Source organism: Electrophorus electricus, chromosome 19 (assembly GCF_041902795.1).
Source record: "Electrophorus electricus isolate QZ-2024a chromosome 19, ASM4190279v1, whole genome shotgun sequence".
Classification (NCBI taxonomy): domain Eukaryota; kingdom Metazoa; phylum Chordata; class Actinopteri; order Gymnotiformes; family Gymnotidae; genus Electrophorus; species Electrophorus electricus.
Genome location: NC_137515.1, coordinates 17,817,774 through 17,841,432, shown reverse-complemented (window position 1 = coordinate 17,841,432; position 23,659 = coordinate 17,817,774). Strand labels below are relative to the sequence as shown.

The 23,659-nt window shown below is 39.7% G+C and overlaps 2 protein-coding genes across 3 annotated transcripts; both read right to left on the bottom strand.

The window, feature by feature from the left end:
* Window positions 1-52: 52 nt before the first annotated feature.
* Window positions 53-4,085, bottom strand: snx24 (sorting nexin 24). The gene is made up of 7 exons (XM_027006427.3): window positions 3,867-4,085; window positions 3,451-3,534; window positions 2,749-2,853; window positions 2,409-2,503; window positions 2,217-2,246; window positions 1,855-1,919; window positions 53-1,366 (listed from the first exon to the last, which is right to left on the bottom strand). The coding sequence occupies exons 1-7, from the start codon at window positions 3,933-3,935 to the stop codon at window positions 1,296-1,298; spliced, it is 519 nt and encodes a 172-aa protein (XP_026862228.1). The 5' UTR covers window positions 3,936-4,085; the 3' UTR covers window positions 53-1,295.
* A 636-nt stretch (window positions 4,086-4,721) lies between these two features.
* Window positions 4,722-10,462, bottom strand: loxa (lysyl oxidase a). 2 transcript variants are annotated; one of them, XM_027006514.3, is made up of 7 exons: window positions 9,553-10,432; window positions 9,327-9,435; window positions 8,691-8,828; window positions 6,760-6,916; window positions 6,419-6,514; window positions 5,972-6,087; window positions 4,722-5,376 (listed from the first exon to the last, which is right to left on the bottom strand). In XM_027006514.3, exons 1-7 carry the CDS (start codon window positions 10,211-10,213, stop codon window positions 5,370-5,372), a joined length of 1,284 nt encoding a protein of 427 aa, XP_026862315.3. In that variant the 5' UTR covers window positions 10,214-10,432; the 3' UTR covers window positions 4,722-5,369. The 2 variants fall into 2 exon arrangements, with proteins under 2 accessions (XP_026862315.3, XP_026862316.3); XM_027006515.3 differs by lacking the exon at window positions 4,722-5,376 and having other exon boundaries at window positions 5,968-6,087; window positions 9,553-10,462.
* Between the last annotated feature and the right edge of the window lie 13,197 nt (window positions 10,463-23,659).

The window sequence follows — 23,659 nt, the reverse complement described above, 5'->3', positions numbered from 1 at the left end:
GTATTCTTTGTAGCTTTTTGAACAGGCTCAAAAGCACACAACCACCTTTATAGTGTGTAATGTTTTATTGCTGTCAGTTTTACAAGATATTAACAGTGAAATCATAATTAGCCATCACTTTCCCTGGCTAAAGTGCCTCCTGTTGGGTACAGACAAATGAACTAACCCTGGGTTCCAAAGTTCATGGCTTAATTTTCACATACATCCATGCAGATGCATATAAAATCACAATGTCAGTCATGTCAAAAATACTCACTTAAGGAACAATTTTGTAAGGATTACAATTTCCAACTAAATCAAGTGTTTGTTGAGTCTGGTATCACCATCACATACGGAAAAACAATTTGGCCTAGTTTATGTGTCTAGTCATTAACACTGTTCTGTGTAAGCACTTGGACAAGTGTCATCATGCGATGGGTTTCTAAAATGTTAGTCTTAGCAAAACCCATCTCTCGAGTTCAGTAAATTACCAAAATTCAGCACAGTGTCACTGAGGAACTGAGTGAGCCAGTCTCATTGGCTGAACACATGACATATCAACAAAGGGCACAGTAAATCTCCCTTTCACTGGCCTTAAGTAAATGACAGGCATTTTAGACTCCCTCTCTTCCATAGCAGTGTATCTTATCTGTCCAGACAGCACAATTGTCTGGAGAGGTCAAGGTTAGTAAAATATACAAAATGACAGTTGTCTCCCTTTCACAGTTTCTAGCAGCTGTAACATAATTACATTTTTATACAATGAAATGATAGAATTCATGATTAGTTTCCTTTTTTCATAAACACGATTTGCAATAGTTAGAGTTAATTAAGATGAGGTAAGCCATGATGCTAATCTAACCTCACCAGTAAATCTGAATTTCCTTATAAAGACTCAACGGATACTTCTTACCTATACAGTTAACAACATTAAAAACATGTTTGGTCCAAATAGCAAATACTTCCCATCCCGAAGGTCACAAATATCACTGATAAATGAACAGATCTTGGTCACACATTGTAATAGCCATTGGTGCTTAATTCATTTTGACTGGCCCTGCCTTGAAAGATGAAAAATGTTGGCCAAGTTCAATAGCACAACGAGGCCAAATATTTGATAAGGTAACTAATCTTTAAATTGGGTGTAATGAGAAAAATGTGGATCTTTTGCATGCAACAGTAATGTGGACCAAAGCACTGGTGTCTCTGGTAGTGTTAGTACAATACATAATGCATGATTCAGAACACAAAAAAAAATTCCCTTTTTGTTCATGAAACTGAGGTACTCTTTTCTTCAGTGTTGGGGCAGCTCTGGTCTACCTTGGCTGTAGGTCTGGGTAGAATATCCCATGAATCACACCCTCAATGACAACGCTTGAAAACGTATCTGTGAATGAGAGAAGACCACGTACATTTCTCAAGTCATAAAGTGTTTACAAACCCATAAATTCTGCCGTGTAGCAACACATCACACAATGTAGCTAAGAAACAGCCCTGCAGGCCCAAAACACACCAATGACAATTTTTCATTTGTGCCAAAGGCACCTCTAGATAGGGCAAGAGAAATACTTGATAATTATTCATAATTAAGAATCAACAACAACAACAACAATAATAATAATAATAACAACAACAATAATAATAATAATAGAGCAGAGCCGATGAAAGCTCATGTTTTCCCGTGACAGCAAATGGGAAAAAAAAACACCTTTGTACTAATTCTGGGAGAAGTACAACATTGCAAAATTAGTGCAAAATTAGAGACTCACAGAGAAAAGACTTTTAAGAAATTGCTTTCACTGCTAAAATCTGTTGCCCAGGGAGCAGAGGAGCCTCAGCGAACCTTAAATGACTAACTAAAAATGTTAAATATACCATTAGTGGCAGGAAGTAGATAAGGGTCTCTCAGGAACAGCAAGGCTGGCTGATGCGTCAGTTTACTGGGAAGAGTGAAGGGGGTGGAGCAAAAATAATCAGGAGAAGTGGGAGGGGCATTGGAGGGAGAGAAGAACAGAACAGTCTGACTCATGCAAGTTCTCCATTTACTTGTATTAGAAAGGCAAAAGCTGACAGGGCAGTACATCATGCATGAATGTCCCTGTCCGGAAGCTCTGTCAGCAGATTTTACACAATGAGTTTAAATTTACCCTGCTATAGACATTATGCCAACTGCAGTTATGTTCTGCACTATACAAAATTACTCAGAGTACAGTCAAAGAATCAAAGATTCTATATACCTTGACTCTTCTGATTCGGTTTCAAATGACCTGAAAGCAAGATGAGACATCCATCAACCAGGACAATAAAAGCTAAATGTCTTTCTGGACTTCTGGACTAGATGTCCATAGAGATGCACTGGCCTCTGTAGCGCCATAAGTGCTTTTTCTGAAAATCCCAAATTACATGGTTGTGTCAGCAGTAGTCCTTACCCACAACTCTCGGTTTTAGGCAGAGAGGGAAAATGGCGAATGTTGAGGAAATCCAGGAATATTTTTGGAAGGATCTCATTTTCCATGATTATAGTCTACAGAAAAACACAGAGGTAGAGAGTCATCATGGAGGAGCAAGTAAAGGTTGTTTTCCACTGTCTGAGCTAAAACGCTAATAGTGAATGAGCAGGAATCATGTGCAAAGTCACTCAGAGTAAAAGTGATATCTAGGATCAGTTTTGCCCTTTCATGTGTTGTAGACTTTAATCATGTGCAGGGAGAGAGAAGCTGATCAGAGATCAGTGCTTTTGCATAGTCTTCTTGAACATAAACATCGTACCTGAAGATAAAGCTCCAGTCCATATCTTCTCTGCTCCAGAACCTTGGGAACCCAGTTCCTCACATGCTTTGAGGGAATCTCAGGAGGTTTAATAACCTTCTTCAGCTACAAGGAAGCCAAACCAACAACAACTGAATCAGCAGGCAACTGGGGGTTCTGTTGCTACCAACACGGCCCTGTGCGGAAGTGTGCAAAAAGTGTTGGTAAAAGCGTAACTGTACATATCTAACAGACACCACTGCTTCAGTTAAGGGTCAGATATGCAAACATCTGCAAGTTACCAAACTCTACATTTCTTAGTTTTCTCAGTACAGATTAATATTAATCCTAATACCCCGCCAAAAAAAAGGTACAGAGAATTCCCTAACCTGATGAATTCCAATCGTACGTAGTTGTAAGAACACAAAACTAAGCCTACTTATTATAAACGGACTCACACTGTTCTTTTGCTTGGATCCAGTAGTAATAATTAAATCAGTACATTAAGACTGATGTATTTAAAAACGTTGCATGTGTGCGTTTAGCCAGAAATGCTTCTCTCGGTTCCTCTCAACATTCCCCATGCTGCTCATATTTCTTACATCGCTCTACAGAAACAGGGCACATTAGACGGGATTATTTCAACCTCAGATGGGAGTCCTTAGAGGTCTTTTTATGCGTGTTTAGAAAGAAATTAGGCTCAAGACAAAACCAAACCCTCACCATTTTGTGCAGAGCGTGGAATTCACTATAACGCTTCTCCACGGTGTGCTGGCGTCCGTTCATAAGCACCTCGATCTTAAAAACCTGGAAAGAGTGTAATTTCATGAACAAATTTTGCATGTCACGCAATAACTCTCAACTGCCTGCATTTGAAGCGAGATGTCAACTCTTATTAAAACAAACAATATCTAAACACAAGGCTACAATCTCAAAGGCACCAGCGCGGGATGCTCGTGTATATAGACCCATATCAGGCTGTGTTCATTAAGATAACCCGCACGCTGTGTGCTGTTTTGCAGTACGTAGAGAGAGAGAGAGAGAGAGAGAGAGAGAGAGTGTGTGTGTGTGTGTGTGTGTGAGCGACCAAACCACCGAAACCACAGCCTGAAAAACCCGAATATGCGGTTACCGCTCACCGTGTAGCCTCTTTCCACCGCACTGTCTTCCGATCGGAAAGAGGGAATTGACACCGATATGGGATGCATTGTCAAGGTGTGTGTCCAGTTAAGCGTGCGAAGTATTCTGTTAAATGTACGCCCTACCAGTCAGACTGCGGCGCCGACTGTGAAGTTTAGCGATAGCGGCGGCTGATACGAAAACAAGCGAAGGTTTTCCGGTGGATTTTTTCTCTGTAATTGTGTGTAATTCTCTACGGCGACCATGATACTGCCCCCTATCGCCACGAACGCTGGCTCGTTCGCGCGCCACATCCAGCGCCCCTGGCGAAAAGGCTCGAGCTCCATCTTTGGAGTGCTAGAGCTTGGCTTACTGTCTCTGATACTGAGTCGCGGATTTCAGTGGATGCTCGTCATCTTGATACTATCCTTCTGCTCGGTATCTCAGTCCTCTGCATCCATAACTAAAAGTGTATTTGGCGCATGTAGTGTATCTTAACCAGACCAGACGGAGTATTGGCAGCATTGAAGATGCTCATGTGATAAATGTTAAGTTGCTGTTTCTATAAATACCATGGAAATTGGAATTATAATGCGGTTACGGCAGGTTTGTACTTTTTTTCTTCTTTTGCTGAGACATCTGGATAGGATTTTAGCTTGATGTGGAATTTTGACTGGGCATGGCTCTGTTCTAAAGCAGTGAAATCTGCTTCATATCTACCATACACATTTGCATTTGCATAAACTCTAAAGCATGTTCTTATCCACATCTTACCGAAGAACTTTGTGGTGTAAATAATTTATCCTCACTGCTGGTTCAAAGCCTAATTCCTCTTTTTGCTTACCCCATCAACCTTGAAAAGGCCTCCAGTCTAATCCAGTGAATGAAAGGTGATTTATTCAAGTAATTTTCTTGTAATACATACAAACGTGTTGCAGTAATATGAGCTTTAAAAATGTCTACTCAGAATACACAAATATAATGTCATGGATACCATCATTTTAGCACACTAAAGCATTTCACAGCTCAGTACCCCCAGCTGGGATCCGTGTGAAGTTCTTAGCTGCTCAAACATGAAGTTTTTGGCTGTTACTAGCTGAGAAGGTAGTTGCACTGCTGAAGGAGCCATGTTTTCTGCAATGTTAATGGTTCTCACCAGAACAACCATTTTATCTTCAGCAGGAAGTTATCTAACATACTTTTTTGGGTAAACTTTTATGTTCTTAATAAAACACTTTATAAGAATTTACATGAAATATCAAATAATTAAACAATATTATGTCAAAATTAACCCCAAAAATCTCCCCATGAAACACAGGACTGAATATTAAGTGACAGTTTCAATGTCCTAACATAACTAACAGAAATATAGCGATATTCCTTCTATATGATTCCTCATTAGCATTTTAAACGGACTTTTCTGTATGCTGCTTTTCCTCACACTGACTCACATTAAACTAGCTTTGACTGAGGAAACGTCTCTCGTGATCTGTCCTTCGTCGGGATGTAGAGCTGAATGTGATTTAATACCTGAAAGAGAGCAGACCACACCATTATTAGCACTGTTAGAATCGCTTGATTACTGCCCATTATTGCATTTAGACTATTGTACGCGCAACAATTTTCACATTTCTCATAATTTACTAGTAATGGAAGCATACACCATCCTGGATTTGTTAGCTGAACATCATTTATTAAGGACTAGGTTGTGATACGCTGCTATGAACTAAGCAGACTTAAATTTGCAATGGATGTTTCAGATATGTAAAGCAGTATAGTATCGGTTCTAGTGCTTATGAGTTTGACAAGAATGCCTGAATGTAGAGCAGCCTAACTAGAATAAACTGGTGAAACCTGATTGCCTAAAAATGGCTTCAATAAACCTGGGTTGGTCTGGTGATTTTGAGTCATGTCTTTATGGTAATTAGTAGGAATGAAAAAGATTTAAATGTGAAGCGTATTTTCACCTAAATGTTTAAATTACATTGAGATGAATGGGTGATGTCTGGGTGATGTGTAGGTGATGTCTGGGTCATCTGTAGGTGATGTCTGGGTCATCTGTAGGTGATGTCTGCAGGTTGTCTAGCAGCCTTAACCACACAACTCAGAAGTAAGCAGCACTCACGGTGACATGTGACACCCTGATGCATAGGCATAATTTCCGGTGTAGCGAATGTCACAGCGCACCACATTGTTGCTGTAGTCAGACTCCTGCACCTGGTAACTGGGGTTAACACTGATCTGGACCAAGAGGAAAACAGATTGCATACTATTATTTGACTTAGTTGCTGGATATCCAATACAACAGCAGCCTTTATGTTATTACAGAAAGCATGTAATCCTATGTTATGCTACTTTTAAATTGAGCTATTGAACTTCAAAGTCACAAAAGAGACATCAACATGTAAGCAATGACTTCAAATCAATAACATTTTATCTCTGTAATTATGGAGAGGACAGGATAAATTATGCAAAGCCCACTCTGTATGACAAATGCCAAAGCAGTAAAAAGAAATTCAGACATTAGAGTCCTCTCTGGGGAAGAAGCAGAATATGGAGAGGTGCCACATACCTTAAGGATGTAGTTGCCTGGCTTTACATCTGTAATGTCTATCCACTGGCAGTCGATGTCCGCACTGTAAGTGTCGTAACATCCTGGGCTCAGGCCCTGTAACACGCACATGCTCAGCATCATACTCACCAAAGTACTTATTACCTGCATCTAGTCTTAGAGGCAAATACAATATTAACAATAATAACAATGATAAAAATACATAAACTCTCCTCTTGCAACAAAAAAGAAAAAGTCTGAATTTTCTGGACATTTCCTTTATGAACATTTCTGGTAAAATGAGTTAACCAGCATGAATTATCATCAGGTCCTGTCAGAAGACAGAATCAGGGCATTGTCACCTGTGTGTGGGCGGTGCATGCAAACCGTCTGTAGTATCCATAGTCGCAGGACGTGTCCTCCAGGCAGAAGCTGGCCTTGTGACCCTCAGCCACACGCGCGTGGGTGCTGGCATCCAGTAGGTCATAGTGACTGAACTCGTCCATACTGTGGTAGTGTCTGCAGATGGACACAGGGATTAGTCAAGCATTTCCAGGGCACTTTGGCTGAGGCCCAGTGTGAATTAGTCATAAAGAGGAGTAGTGTTACTTAAACAGACCTATTATGCTCATTTTCAGTGTTCCTAATTCTAATATAATAGATTTACAAGCTTCAGTGTTCCAAAAGCACACTGTATTTTAGACATTGACACTGAAAAATGTATCTAACTGACAGGTGAGTTTGACATCATATCTGAGTCCTGGGTAAATATAGGGTGAAAATGTCTAGGACCTGGATGCTGGATGGCTGGGTGTTTATTTATATATATATATATATAAAATCAGTTTATGCTGTAATCATAAGGGTTTGCATAGAAAGCTTTTACAAGTGCATTTTCAGTAAAAACATATATTGACACCAAGCTGTTAAGACCTGACCTTTGGTCAAAATTAGTTCACTCATAAAAGAGGCTACTTAAAGTTGACAGTGTTGATAGGGTAGAGGACAGTCCATCAACTGACTTCAGAATACAGAAGTAAGTACTTCAGAGTACAGAATAAAGTGATCAGTCAGAGTGGTGACGGGAGAGGCTCCTTTGCAATGATTGTGACGTGACATGCTTCCATTATCATGGTTGTAATATGTGGCCCTAATGTGGCAGTGTGATTTCATGTGCTGCTTTTACAGTGATTGTGAAGTCATATGCTGCTATTATGTAGATGAGTGAGTCAGAACTTCACAGCTGGGTTATGTGTCTATGGGCAATAGTGTAAGCTAAATGAAAACACCAGCTAAATGTAAACAGCTGCTCAGATTCCTGTCTTTTTCTGGAAAATACACACATGCTCTTATTAACCTTCCAGAGAAAGATCCAGGTGCCTCTGGGGAAATGTGCCAAGTGTACACAGCACCACAGTCATATTTCAACTTATATCCTCAAATGCTGATATCTGGATGTTGTGTAACTATGCAAAGGTATAAAAAAAGATTACTTTTTATGCCTTTAAAAAATAAACTAAGAAGACCTTGCTTGTTTTTACATGTTTGAGAAAATGGCTAATGCCATGGTGAGCAGCATTATGATTGAGGATTAGTGCAACATTGGGCCAGAAAACATCTATTATGTGTGACTAAGTAAACAGAAGGTCTACCCTGAGCTCATAGGAGCTGCGTGAGGGTCTCTCCACCCCAGCTAACTGCAGATGTCGTGTCAACGTGATCACTGGAGCTCAGCCACATGTACACCATACATGGTGGGGAAAGGGAGCTGACCTCAGAGCTAAACTATGCTCGGAGAACCATTACCAAGCAGCTAGCGGTCCTGGCAGAGCCAAAAGAAGGAGCCTCCACACACACTGATTTTCCCCAGGCAAGAACACAGACCTTTTTCCTCCAGAATTCCTCCCTACCCTGCCGGCACCAAACTCCCACTGCTGTTATCAGAGATTAGTTCAGCTGAGATAAGATCACACACACAGACCTGCTGAACAATGTTTCTTTTTCTTCAAAACTGAAAGTAATCCATTTAAACGTTCCAAATCACAGCTATTTCAATTATGTACTGTTATTAACTTCTACTGTACCCCTGTTGTCAGGCAAGACAAATATCAAGTTCAAAAGGAAATCATCAAAAAAAAAAAAAAAAGCTCATCAGTGCGGTGTTACAGCCACACGCAGCGCAAGGCCCCGACTGAATGCTTGACAGACATACTTCAGACTGCCACAGACACAAACAGCCAATTTCACCTATTGAAGAGACACGGTGGGCACAGTTTGGCACAGACATACTCACTGGTGGCAGCTGTGCCACTCCCAGGCGTAGCGTGGACGGTTTGGCAGGAAGTCAGACGTCCCCTGGTTCTTCACACGCTGGGGGAATCGGAGCAGCATCCGTGTGTCATAATCTCTCACACTCGACCTGTAAGCCGAACTGCTCGGCAAAACCAGCACATCAAATAAAGAAGATCAGACGCCGGGTGAGTCTCACCACAGCCCAGAGGCCTTTTGGAAAGTGTTTCTTGGCCGGGTGAGTGCATTTCAACTGTGCATGGAAACTAGGAACACATATTGTTGCACATTTCCTGAATTTTTTCCTCCCTCTTTCTCAGTCTCTCTCATTCACACACTCTCTCTTTGTACGTCTCTTTGTCAGCGGCACAATTTGATATTTTTTGTGGTGACTGTTTTGTTTTGCATCATTAATTGCTTTACCAGTCTGTCTGGTGATGATTTTTCCATATAAACCATCAACTGAAATCTCCCTTCAAACCCTCACAGGACATCCACTTAAATCTTTTTCTTTTCACAAAACTCGAACTGCAGGACCGTCTTTCCTCTAGGAGAACGCTAAAGCGCAGCTCATGACTCATCTGTTAGGCTGCTATGAGACGTGTCACGCCTCGAGACCGTATACCTTTTACACTAATACCTTGCAAGGCAGTTTTCTTCTGCAGCACATCTGAGGTTGTACATCGGAACTCTTTGGACGTAAGTGGAGGCTTGTATGTAGTACGGGTCAGCCACAAGATCAGGCAAGCCTACGGAACACTTAAACGTCTTATTACAGGCAACACGCGATGCAAAACAAACAAAACTTGGAGTTGGATTACTCTTGAAGACTATTCTATGCACTGATAAATAACCGGTATCCTTACCGTACTGAAAGTAGCTTGTGCCGTATCCAGGTCTCGCTCTAGAACGCGGTCTTTCGTACGTGTCATAGTAATTGTAATAAGGGTTGTCTGGGTCACTTGATTTGTACGGATTATAAGGATCGTCCCCTGCCATCATTTCTTCTCGTTCTCCGACACTCATTGGTGAAGATGGACTCACGTTTGTGTTTCGCGCAGTGCCGTTAACCCGAGTTTCCAGCGGGTCGGCTCCAGTGTGATTTCTACGGACGAGGGATCCCCTAGCGCGCTCTCGACCTCCGCTTGGTAACCAGCGCAAATCACTCCGATGCGCTATGGTGCGGGACGGTGACCCCGCAGGTCCTTGTCTTAGTCCAGGTCGTGAAGATCCAGCCGATTCATTGACTCTCGTAGCCGCGTGGTGGTTGCTTAAAATAGCTATTGGTCTAACTTGTGGCTGGTCTCCGTCTCTTTTCAATGGTGGCTGATATTCTGATCCTTGGCTCAGAATACTAAAGAGCTTGCCATTGTGCTGCCATTGAATTGTCTGTCTGAGAGCCGCACTTCCAGCATTCGCCGGCCTTGAATCTCGCTGTCGCTGAGACTGAGCACTTTGAAGCATGCAAACTAATAAACATATGTGCGCACATGCGTAAAATACGGCGTCAATTAAACGTACACCCATTCTGTGTTTTATTTAAAGGACCTCCGGTTTCTCCGTTAAAATGTGGTAATTGTTACTCAAAATGTTAAAATGGGCAATAAACTCCTAAACTGTATTTCATACACTCCGCGGAAAATATAAAGCGCAGGTTACATGACGAAAAAAGATCTCGTGAACCTCTTAGGGCTCTGCGCAGGGGCTAACCGATGCGCAAAGTGCATGCAGGAGGAGGAGTTGGTTTTTAAAGTTTCTGATTCCGTGTTATACAAGCTCCGGTAACGGAAAAGCCCTGTTGCAACTGTGAACGTGAGCTACATGACCTTAAAAAAAGCCCCTTTCTCCTCTAACAGAAATGAAAGGTAGACTCCATTCCAGAGTGCTGCATTTTGGCTTGTTCATCCCAAGAGGCAAAGTGAACTGTAACATCAGTATAATGCATAATGCAATAATTGTAGAATTCTCATTCTAAGGTGAGAAGGCCACGTCATTTAGCATACACCTGCAAGAAAAATGTCCCCAAAACAAACGCCTCACGTTCTATCCGTGCAGAGGTTATTTTTATTAATCAGTGCACGTTTTCCAAATACCTGAAAGAAAATAAATGATTCAGCTTAAATGTGCACAATTATACAATAGTCATCACCTGATGAGATCCAAACTAACATTACCTGAGCGTCTTAACGTTCCAACGTTAAGTAGGTCTACTTTATGGTTAGTGTTAGGATCAACTTGCCGGCGTGTATTTTATTGTTATAACAAACGACAATAATTATATTGGATGAACTCTGAAATTTAGTCATGAAAGTTCTCCAAAACAGGTTGCATCTCGAAGTTTCACACGATGAGACCAGCAAGACAGCATGGTGATCTTGTACATGCGTCATTTAGGCGCGCGTAAGACGGACGCAGTACTTCCAACCGTCGCCACGCCCATCACTCCCTCAACTCTGATTTCGTTTTGGCTCCGTCCCATTGCAGTAAGCCAGAATTATGTGTAGCTAGAGTCGTGTGTTTGGCGCTTTCATAAGGTGATGTTAACAGTCTACATGTTTCATATTATAAATCACCCCATGTTTCCTCATTTAAAGTAGTTCGGTGTGTTGGTGTTGGTTTATCACTTGAAATTACCCTCCTGACGTGGCCACACAGGACTGACGGTTGCCCTCTCTCCTACTCTCCCCTTTTCAGCGAACCAGACCACATTTCAATAAGCACTCCCTACTTTCCCATAAACAGCGCGGTCTTATTGCTATAGGACCGGTATATGTAATTGGCAGTTAGAATAACTTAATCAGTGGTCTTGAATACTTTGTGTAGACTCTGTGAAAGGTCCGTGGCCAGTTGCAAACCATAGGGCTAAGTCTCGCAGGTTTTCCAGAACATTACGCACAGTAATAAATCTTTTTTTGGTGAATGGATCACAAATTGGTAGAATTAAATCATATTAGAGGCTGGGGAGCAACTCCATTATATTTCATTATAAAATATTTTTTTATTCCTTGTAAAGGATATCTAAAGTTCCGCACACTTGTGTACCAGACGTACAATGAACAATAGATGTCTCCACAACCGTCAGACACTAGAGGGCACCTTTTAGCAAAACCAAAGCGCAACAGCCTTTTATGGAGGCACCAAAAATTGTGAAATGAATACAAATGCACTTAAATCACGTAAATTATATCCATTTTTATCTAAAAAAGTGTTGTATAACCTAGATTTGATTTAATTTATATTTGTATTTGCCTTTGCTTTTTATTACAATTTTCATCATAGGGACTCACAAACTGGTTGTTTTAGTGATATAGACAACGCTTAGCCTTACCTACTAGTGATACGAGAGTTTTGTGAAGAAAATTAGTAAAGCCCTTCTGGGTCTTGCTTGTGGATGTGTATTCCTATGAGATGCATGAACAAGCAAGTTTATTAATCACAGCTGCACTTTCCAAACTGCAATAAGGGCAAAATGCCGGCGGCGAAGGCACGCTGTGAAAAGAGCATTTTCTTTTACAGGAGCAAAAGACCAGCTTTGTAAAACAGCCTTTAACGCGTTTATAAGGAAAAATCACGTGATCTCGGTGTGCCGCTTGTTTAAGGCTGGACCTGGCCGGGGTAGCTGACTTTATGCGACAAAAATGCTGCTTCCTTCCAAACGTTCTTGGGAGACAAGAGTCTCGTACAAATTTCAGACAGTTGACCCAGCGTGTTTAAATAGTCATTGGCTCATGGCTTTAGGAAGACATCAGACGTAATATAAAATATGTGTTAAAATAATGTATGAATAGCCAAACAAGATTGAAAAGTGTTTTCAGCACTGCATAATCAAGATTGTGAATTAGAAATGGATTTGGAAAAAAGGAATAAACACCGTGACCAAACAACATAGTAATGGATTCTTAAGGTTTTTTTTTCTTCATACATGCTTTTTACTTTTCCATATGTCTCAACATTTAGAAGTTTTAAATGAAAAATGTTTTTCTCCACAGGGCCAGCTACTTAGAGTCATCCTGATCAGACAGCCCAGAAACTTTGTCACTGTCCTCAAGGCCCGAATCAAATACTCCAATGAGGCGTTTCAGTGTAGCTACCCGCTTTCTGGATAAGCATCTTATACTGATTTCAGCCTCAGGACACTTATAGGGGGAAAAGTGCATCCTGCTCCCAGTGCCAACGGAACAGAACCAGGTGTACTGGGTTTATGTTGTTGTGTGTATTTTCGTCCCACTGGGAGCACAACGTTAGGCTGCCTTTGTTACGGCAGCCGGGGCTCGCTCTCTGGCGATTTGCACACATGTGCGAGCGATTAGGCCAGTTCCTCTGGCCACGTCAGAGACGAACCCATGCTCTGACGCATGAGCAGAAGTGTGCGGAAGTGTTCGGAAGTGCCGTGTGAGGCCACAGCGGTGGCGGTGCGTCCTGCTGCATTTCTCAGCATGTTTAAACAGCTTTGTGAAGCCTGGAAGAGTCCTAGGGGTGTGAAAAGGAGAGTAGCATGCTCTCGGGGAGGTCTCACAATAAAACACACCACACTACTACACGCTATGCATTATAGACTTAAAATGTCAACATCTATGCCAGTAGTTGTCATGTGCTCTCTGCCAAATTCCATAAAAAAGATATATGGCCCACCCTGCATATGTTCACTCAGCAAGAAAGCAGTAGAAAACATCTGAGCATTGCTGTGGAACTTCTTGAAAATTGATAAGAAATGACAAAAGAATTCAGTGCACTGCAAGGTGCCAGCTGTCCTCCCTGTGTTCATTATGAAGACTTCTCAAGAACACTCACACCTAGTTCAAACTGTCTCTTTAATATCCTACCAACCTCTTTGTAGTCGATGGTGTTCACATTTCAGACACAGGCAAAATGTAGTGGGGAGATTAGTGGAGAGAGATGTATTTGAGATAAACTCCACAGACTCTTGCACAGACCTTTTGTTTTATTCTATATACTGAAATCCCAGTGACATGGGAGTTATATGCAGACGAGGTCATCTGATTTTTCCTGCACAAGCAGCAGGTTTCCATTACTCACAGGCTAAGAACAAAACCTCCACACACACAAACACACATACACACACAAGCCTACGTGGCACTCGGCATATGTAGGCTGTATTCTGTGAGAAATTGCAGAGAAAGAAGGGGTGGAGTCTAAGTGACCTGGAGCGCGAACCTCATTCTTTAACGAAAAGCAAGCACATTTCTGAAATTCCATTATATATTTTTTTTTTCCGCCTTTGGATTTGTTATATGTCCTACTCCAGAATCACTTTCTACGGATGACTGTAAACAAGAATGTCATCATTCTGTGGTGAAAAGTGCGGCTGATTGCAAAAACCAAACACGATGTGTGGTGTGGAGAAGCACATCAGAAAGGTCATGCAGCTCTGCGAAGCCAAAGTGTTTGAGGCACTGAGCCAGAAGAGGGTGATGGTGGATGTTATTTGAAACAGCCAGTAAAAAAGCTAAAGAGGACTAGATCAGAGAAGAGGGAGTTTAGTCTGTAAGGCTGACAGTGATGTGAAGCAGAAACTCAAGATTATATATAGACACACTCAAATAACAGAAAGGGTTTTAGAATAAATGCATTGTATTCCACATTAAACATAATGGTAACAGTCCTAGTAAGGGTAAAATACCTCTCCTGATACAAAGTCAGATCAGATTGCAGAGAGATCGCAAATTCTTTATTTTCTAGCATAAAGGAATCTGCCTTTTTATGATAGAATTAACTAGCTCCATCTCCTGGCAATGATAGGGACAGCATCAAGTTCATTGCATTGCATAGATCAATGCCATGATCTGCACTTTCTCCCCTGCATTTCTGGCCCTGGCATTTACTGTTATAACCTACATATGAACACATACAATATGTAACATGTTAAACCCTCAAAATATTCATATGGACTGCACTGGCCTGACCCTAGCCACATCTCCTTTGTAGGATGAACAGAGACTCTAGGAGAACACCAGGGAACTACCTTGTTTATGTACTATCATATTCAGTAAGCCATTTTCAAGTTACGGATTTTAAAATTATTAACTAAATGTAACTATGATCATAATTATGATGACAAATTAAATATCACATATGATGACAAATTAAATACAAGTGATTACAAAATCTAGGCAGACATTTGTATAAATCAAAGGTGAAGACTTAATTTCAACCTTGGTATTGGAGTTCATACACTGTACACACACATATACCACCCAATCTAACTCATTATATGAAAAGTCTTTTATGTTAAATAAATCAAACATTGGGGGCACATTTCTGAATAGACAACTAAGCACCGAGAGCATATGCTCAACGCTGTAAACATAAACATTCCTCTATAATAGGAACAGAAATTCCTAGAATTATCTTCTCACTATCACTGTTTCCCTGGTAGGATTTACCTCATGGCTTCAGGCTTTACGCAGTCCTGGGTGGGACAGGAACAGGGTTGTACTTGTGCAAAATGAGCAATGAAATAGTGCTGAATGCCATGAGAACTCTCATCAGTAGGTGGGGAAAACATTCACTTAATTTATGTAATAGTTACCACTTGTTCTGTATTATCCAGGACATCGTTTTGCAGTCGAAATAGTATTTTCCCCTATAGGATGTTCCTGTCCCATTTAGTAACAGATATCAAAACAAATGCATGTTTTGGAATCTGGTAGACTACTACTAGGCTGAATGAAACATCTGCATGTAGTGATTACGAGGTGTGTCTCAATACTGTTGTACATGATGATTTTCTTCTTATGAAGTTCTAATTGTGAAATAAATTACACCTCCGTTTGTTTGTTTGTTCACAAGCATTTTCACTTGTCCAGTTCAACATTAACACATGGGAAGAAGAGTTCATCTGCGCTCAGTATCGATGGAAAGCTGAAAAGCATTTCTGGTCGGGATTCTCTCCCACTATCAGCAATTAAATGGGAAAGTCAATGAACATATGCAGCATGGAGTTAATCAAAAGTTTTTACTCACTTACTTTAAAAAGACAGATGTAATCCGAAGTAACCTCTCTGGCTGTGCAGCAGCACAAATTGTTGTTAGAATAACTCAGGAGCAGAAGGAAATACACAAAGAAGATGGAAACCTGGTGAGTCTACACCCTTTATTTCCAATGCATTTAAAACATTTTCACTGCTTTAAAGGTAGGGTCAGTGACTTTGAGTCATAACACACTAATAATTCTCCTCACATTCAATCAGCTGAAAATACACAAAGGCAAAACATCCATAGTCTGCGGTGGCTCTAGTGTGAAAACAAAAAGAAACAAAAAAATGACGTGCACACTAACATCCACCCAACTGGGACAAATAAGGGTCATACATGCCCATCATTCATTTTGTGCATGTACAGCTTTGGAGGGAACACTTTTGCAAGAGTCCACATTTGTTTAGCTGTTGAATTTCAACAGTGGTGCCCGTTTCATTTAAACTCATACATCATACGAGTAGTGTGAGCAGGAATTATCGTGGGGGACTCGTTCCTCCCCGCCCCGCAAAACTACACCAACGAGTTTCAAAACTTTGAGTTTTACTTCTTTAACTAGCCAACTGTCACCAAAATCGTTGACGTCTCTAAGCCTCTGGCCCACACGAGGCACTGCGGAAATTTGTTTGCATGTATGAATTTCCGTGTGACCTCCATGTAGCATGCGCGGCATCAGCTGTACAAGTCTCTGTACGTGATACGCATACAAAAGAATACACCTACTGCCAACCTCCCCCCTTTTGTAAGGGATGATAGTTGTCAAGCCCAATTCACATGTACATTTTGAAACCCCTGCCTACTCTGACTGGACGACATAGACGCGACGAGAAAAGAAATGTAGTAGATATAGCAGCCCACGGAGACTGCAGCTTTAATGTGCCACAACGGGCCAACCTTACGACTACCGCAGCATTGATTCATACAAATCATTTAAAACACTTGCACAAGTAGCTACGTTTACAGAACAGTCTTGCTGGTGTATTGAAAAGATGCAGCCCGGGTCGCCTAAAGCAGTATCCAGTTTCGCTGCTATCCAGGCAATGTAGATGTCATCTTCTGATCCGTGCCGATCACGAAAAACCTGACTGAGCACAACATGAAGAATATCGCCAGGCAAAGGTTACAGGCGAAGGCGCTACGTAGCCGCTTCACCGCTCATCGCCAGTAACCTTCGGTACGTGTCCGGGTCGTGCAGCCCAGGTAGATGATGCAGCGTGATATGCTTCGACTTCTTAAGCGTTGCAGTATGACCAGCCAACTTTAGGATTTCAGACACAAGGTACTCCAGCACGCCAGTGAGAAACACGGAAGCTCCGCTGCCGATTCGGTCCGCGAAGTTGCCAAGCCGTAGTCTTTTATGAATGAGACCAATGGGAAACACCAATCCTGCACGTCCCGAGCGACTAGTTCTGTTTTTGCCTTTTGTCTTCATTTTCAGCCAACAAACAGCAGCTATAAACCTTAAAAGTCACTGTGCACGGAAGTTTGTTTTCTTCTTAGACGCCATTTCATGCTGATCCAAAACACATTTTCTTCGCACTGGCGTGTTTTGTTTGGCTGTTTTGAACGCTGCCACCCACAGGCTTGAAGGGCAAACTACGGTCGCTTACTCCCTGGGCACTGCTGCCACGCTTGCCAAGATCTTAATCTACGATCAAATTTTGTCTAAGTTTCTTTTTTTGGATCTTGATGTCTACCATTTTGTATATATTGTAATTTTAATGCTTTATCTATATGTAATCAGATAATTACTGTATAAATAAATAAGACACCGTATTTGATGCCACTCAAGATGCTGTATTTGATGCCTTTTTGTACATTATTAATTAAAATAGTCTTGGATGTTCTTATATATCTAGCCTGTTTCTACTGTTAATTAAAAAGATCACATATTTTTAGTTAATTTAATTAGCATATATTACATATGGAATGCTATTTGTGTTGAATTGTAAAAATGTTAGCATAACTTCTGATATTTGATAACAATAAGTCCACTGGTAATGACAATGTAATTTATTCTAAATCACCTATGTGTTAAATATCTCTGCGTTGATATTAAGGCAAGCAATGAAAGGATGATTAAAAATGTACAGTCTAGACTGGATAAATTAAAAACATATATTTAGTTGCCAGCTGAAAAGATATTTCTTGCTTATCTTAAATTTTGTAAATCTGTTGGCTCCTTACAGTATAGTTTCATATAGAAAACCAAAACTGACTGAATGAAAATAAATAATAATATTAATAATATCCAATAATTATGCATTAAATAATTATATATTATTTATATAATATAATATTATATAATACATAATCGTTATAATGAGCGTGGAGTTCTTACATTAAATTGGATGTTTACAATAAATTGGACAAAGACATCTATTTGTAACTTGGTGTCGGATCTGTAATGTGATCTTTGAACACTGTGGTAATTGAAGAGTTTTGCTTTCCTGTAACTATAAATTTAGCAAACTGTCTATCAAACTCTCTAAGTTTCACTAATACAGGAAGCAAGCACTTTCTTCTTGGAAGATCGCATTTAAGCACAACTTCCCCTCTCACACATGCATAATATGGAATAATGAAAAAGTGTTAACCAGTAAGAAATGTTCATTTATAGAAGAATGGGTTGATCAGAACATTATTTTAGTTAATGAACAACTGAATGAACAAGGACACCTTTATTGCCAATTTTGAGTTTGTGGGATGAGATGGGTAAACATGAATGTAAAGGTTATCTGGAGGTTCAAAACAGCACTGTGCCCAGAGTAAGGAGTTTATTTAAAGCACATTTCAGCTCCCAACAGCATTTCGTCACTTTTAATTCGTGGGATCAAGACTAAGGATAAGAAATGTAATAACTTTATTAGGAAATCCTTAATATCAGGAGATTGCAGTGTGTCTAGAGAATGTCGTAAATGGAGCGTGTTATAACCGAACTTAAAAAATGAATAGTGCAGACTGATTCTTGTTCCCAGTAAAATCAGAAAAAACCTAATTTTAAGTTTCTCTGTATTTACTATCATTTTAATGTGTTCTTAATTTAAGCAAGTTTTTTGACAACATAGCCCCTCAGTGATCCTGATGAGAAGATGAAAACAATACTACAATTTTTTTTTTACAACTGTCACCACTCTCAAAAGTTTTGGATGGATGAATCTGTGTTACTTTTTATATCATTTAAAACTATGTTGAAGATTTCTGACAGCATGATATTTGTTTTACAATGTCAAACAAATAAGACTGATCTTGATAATCCTATAATATTGTCTTCTAGGAAATTTACCTATTTATGAAGCCAGAACCTTACCTTCTAAGCCTAACTTCAATTCCTTTTTATTTGACATAGATTGCCTTTTTATTTTCAAATATGTTAAAGCCTTTTAACTGTAAATCTGCAAAAACATATATGTATTGTCTATGTAACACAATGTATTGTCATATATGTATTGTCTAGGTAACAATGTAACACAACATTATGGCTTGCCAGTTCTTTGTTGGCTGTAAAGATATTAATATAAAAAACCCTTTTTATATGCTTGTAGCCACACAGTCTCACAGATCGGACACAATAATGTTAACCACTTAAGTAAATGTGACATAATGTAAATCCCAAAGCCATGAGACTCAGGTTCATTTAGGTTTGGCATATACATGAGTGAAAGATCTTTTAAAACACTGTTCACCCCAACACAGTGTTACCTAAATCTTTTAATCCTCTAACACACCCAAGTAGTCAGCTATGTCCTTCAGTAGTTTCAAAAGGGTGTTTCACAGCTGAAAGAATATTTATGTGTAGTGGACAGATAGCTACCCACCTAAAAAACAGATTACAACTCTTTACTTATCTAAATTGGAAATGTTCACTGAGCAGACTAGCATACAATATAAACATCTGCGATTACAGAAATGTATAAACGATTTGACCGTGGCATAGCCAAAGCACATTTATGGCATCCAAGTGCATAAAGCAAAAAAATATGTGTAATTGTTAAAAATGACCAAGAACAAATTTCAGTTTTTCTAAATTTCCTTTTATTGTTTAAAGAACAGAAAAGAAACCACAGACAAATGCATAACATCGAGTCTGAAATAAACCTCTATTATTAGAATTGCAGTAAGACCATAGAGGGAGGATAATAATAACATGACGAAACAAAATACAATTACTGGAAGCCATAATATATTCACGTATAGCCGCTCCATGAGACTGTGACTTGAATCTCAAAACTGGCCTGTTCAACTTTTGAGTCTTTTGTGCAGAATTTTAGGTTAATATCATTATTAACAGAAGACAATGTATTGTAGCAGTGGGCCACTGGCCAGAGAGAGAGAGAGGGAGGTTGGGGAGGGCTCACAGGATGCGGTTCACCTCCCTGCAGCCTGTAAATGTTTAAAAATTAATGTCTAATGTTGTTTAAGTGTCGTTCATTTGTGTGTGGGTAGTTTTTGTTTTACTGCATCTGCTACCAATTTCCAATCTCATGCTTCAAACCTTCTGCCAATATTTATAGTCTGTGTTCGCTCTCCAAAACACTGCCTATTGTTCCCAAGCCTAATAGCTCTATTTATACACTACTGGGCAAAGAGCTAACCTCTATGCGCTTATTATCAAATAAAAATACAAATGAGCTTAACACTTGATTATGTCTCTCTTTATGTATTGTCCCTGCGTCAAACTAATGTTACATGCAAATAAAATATGATTGGAGAGAGTTGGGTACAGTCCTGCACCCTCTTACCACTTACAACCCTCTTAAAAGTCCTAAAGAAGCCCCAATCTCCATCTCCATCTCCACCTCCATCTCCACCTCCATTTCCACCTCCGTCTCCGTCTCCACCTCCATCTCCATCTCCATCTCCATCTTCATCTCCTATTTCTATCTGCTGCCAGAACATAACATACTCTCCAGTAATAAAAGAGAACTCTTCAAAATAAGCCTTAACCAGCCTAATAATCCTATCTGGTACCTAGAAGAACCCATATGCCTTCCATGAGAAATTATATGGTACCAAACCAAATGCACTAGCAAAGTTCAGGAAAAGGACATGTAGGTCCCTGCCCTCTTTCTTCACCGTCTGAGTTTGATGCCATATATATGCAACCTTAACTACTTTAAGAACGGTAAACGTTAATTTTATATATCTATATATAATGCTCTATAAATGTATTGCTGTAATGTTCTTCTTTCAGGCCTAACAAAGAACTCTATCTTATATAAAGTGAAAAATGCTGCATTGACAATTTTCACATGTACGAAAATGAGATAAAATGAGATATGAAAACATATTTCACAGATTCTTGGTCAACTGCATTGGTTACCTGTGTCTTTCACAACTGATTTTAAGATACTCTCAATGACCTTTAAAAGCCTTCATGGTCCACTGTATACCAGTGAACTGACTATGGCTGTGTTCACATTGACCAAATCTAATGTTTGTTAGGCAGCTCTTTAATGTAACCTACATCCGACATTAATCTGAACAGATCGGGATTCTAAACTGACCTGCATGCACAAAAGAACACTGCTTCATGTGGCTTATGCAGAGGTGAACAATCAACATTGAATCAACAGTAACAGCCACTGGCCTATAAATAATGTAATAATAATAATGCCTATAAATGATAAAATAATGCTCATGTTCATCTTCAGGGGAGGCTAGAAACCAATTCAGAAAAATGGGGCCAAGGTTTTAATGGGTGTCTGTGGAGTAATGGCAGCTATTTCACTTGTTTATGTTTATGTTTATCAGTGTTTATGAGCTCTGTTGCCTGAAATCTTCCCTCACTGTTGTCCATATTTCCTTCCAGGCACTGAGAAATGATGAATGTTGAGTTGGATTGACGTAAAAATCGCATGAAGTCTGATCTTGGTATTCAGATTGAGTCGCATTGCCATGTATAGGATACAAATCATATTTCAATACCACATATGAAATTGGAATTGAAAATGACAAATCTATATCAGATATGGAGAAAAAGATAAGGTTTGTGTCATTTTTACATACTGTGTGAACATAGCCAATTTGGTATGTTCATACATGATCTCTGAAACCTATTAACAGTAACTGGGCCAAGCCCAGGACCAAACCATCTGCTAGGCTGGCTTAGGCCCTAGAGGGCAGCACAGAATGGCTCCAAAGTAATCAGGGGCAATCAGCCACACCTGTCTTCCTGGATATTTAAGAGCATCTCACCAGCTATCTTGTGCTCAGTCTTTGTTCAGAGTTCTTGCAAAAAGCTTAGGCTTGTAATTTTGGGTAGAGGCTTCAACTGCTGTTTCTTGAGCCTCTTTTCTACCTCGCTTCTCAACCCTCTCTAAAGCCTCAAGTTGCCTCAGACCCTCTTTAAAGTTTTCCCAGTTCTTCCGATGTTTCTGGGTTCTCCCGTCTGTCTCCTCTGCCCCCTCCTTCCCTCCCTCCCTCCCTTTTATGGTCAGAAAATCAATTTTTCATCTGTTAAAGTTCTCTTGTGATGTGCTGGTAATGTTCCAGCATGGCAACCCTGAGAGTGGTGGGTTTAATCCTGCTTTGGGTGTTTCTGTGTCTACGTAGAGGAATCCTCCTTTTGCAGTTCCTGGGTGGGCTTGGCGTCTTGACTTTTTTGCTCCCTATCTGCAAGGGATCTCCCAGTACCAAACTAAAGAGAGAAGACGCCACATCTTCTGGCTATGGCTTTAAGATTTGGAATTCCCTACCTAATGACCTGAAGGCTTTTTGACCTAAGCATATTTAAGAGGAAGGTTAAGAGGCATCTGTTTAAATTATCCTATAATTAACCTTAAGGGACTTGTAATCTCATATTTTATCTTTAATTTATTTTACTTGTTTAGTTTTTATTCTCTATTTAACATTGCTATTGGAAATTGTGAACTGAAATATTGTACAGGTGCACTTGGAGAGATCTAACTATGAAGCATAGAATACAAGTTTACAAATACATATCACCTGAGAAATACATCCAAGGTTTGTGACATTTGACAGCTAATACTGAATAAAAACTTGTACATGTGTTTTGTCAGCTCATTTGCTCTGTGGTCTGTAAAACGTTTTGGACTGGAAAGCCCTCAAGACTAGAGCTTGCTTGTACTAATAGACTCTGATCTCAGATTTAGCAGTCACACCAGATCAGTTACTAAATAAGCATTTAAAGAAAGTCAACAAGATTAGCTTTCCTGACAAAGCCAGACCCATAGAAACACTTCCCTGCTTTGATCTCTAGCAGGGTTGATTTACCGTGATGGTCTAATAACAGGACAAACAGCTTCTGAGGATTCAGAATGCAGCTGCCAGAGTTCTCACTAGGAGCAAAAAAGGTAACACATCAGCCTCCTTCTTAAACGTGTAGAAAGACTACCAGTACATTAGTTACCAAGTTGACTTTTAAGGTGTTTTGTTGTTGTTGTTGTTTTAAAAAATGTTTGTATATTCTGTTTGTTTATTATTCTCACTTTAACTGATGAAAATATACAAGTGAAATTTCCATTTTTCATTTAGTTGCATAATAATTCTGCACACTAATAGTTGCCCAATAATTATGCACACACAGATATTCTCCTAAGAAAGCCAAAGCCTCACTTTTACTTTCTTAAATATTCAGTTTTAAGCTTTAACATTCTGGACTGACCGAGAGCACTGTAGTTGCTCAATAATAAAACCAGCAGTTGGTAGTAGTGGTGCACACAGTGCACAGTGCACTCATAATTATTTTCATTCTTAATGTATTCCGTATGTTTCATCTCATCTCAACACTTTACATGTTTCATTTTGAACTCTTAGCACTTTTTTAAATTGAACATTTATTTTTTTAAATAGTAAACTCCCTATTTGTTCCATTTAAATAAATTGTTTTAATTTTATCTTTTGACTAAATCAATAGTTTTATTTATCTATACCAATTTTATGCGAAGCACTTGGAATTGCTGCTATATATTAAAAGTACTAGGTAAAACCTGCCTTGCTGTCTTGAAATTGTAG

What these genes read in the sequence shown, in the direction of transcription:
- snx24 (XM_027006427.3), bottom strand. Translation starts at nt 3,935, where the DNA reads ATGCATCCCATATCGGTGTCAATTCCCTCTTTCCGATCGGAAGACAGT. An exon ending in GACTGGAGCTTTATCTTCAG is followed by an intron (nt 2,504 to 2,748) that starts GTACGATGTTTA and finishes GTTTTTCTGTAG; the next exon opens with ACTATAATCATGGAAAATGA. An exon ending in CCTAAAACCGAGAGTTGTGG is followed by an intron (nt 2,247 to 2,408) that starts GTAAGGACTACT and finishes TCTTGCTTTCAG; the next exon opens with GTCATTTGAAACCGAATCAG.
- loxa (XM_027006514.3), bottom strand. Translation starts at nt 10,213, where the DNA reads ATGGGTGTACGTTTAATTGACGCCGTATTTTACGCATGTGCGCACATA. An exon ending in GAGTGGCACAGCTGCCACCA is followed by an intron (nt 6,917 to 8,690) that starts GTGAGTATGTCT and finishes GTCCATCTGCAG; the next exon opens with ACACTACCACAGTATGGACG. An exon ending in CATGCACCGCCCACACACAG is followed by an intron (nt 6,515 to 6,759) that starts GTGACAATGCCC and finishes TGCGTGTTACAG; the next exon opens with GGCCTGAGCCCAGGATGTTA.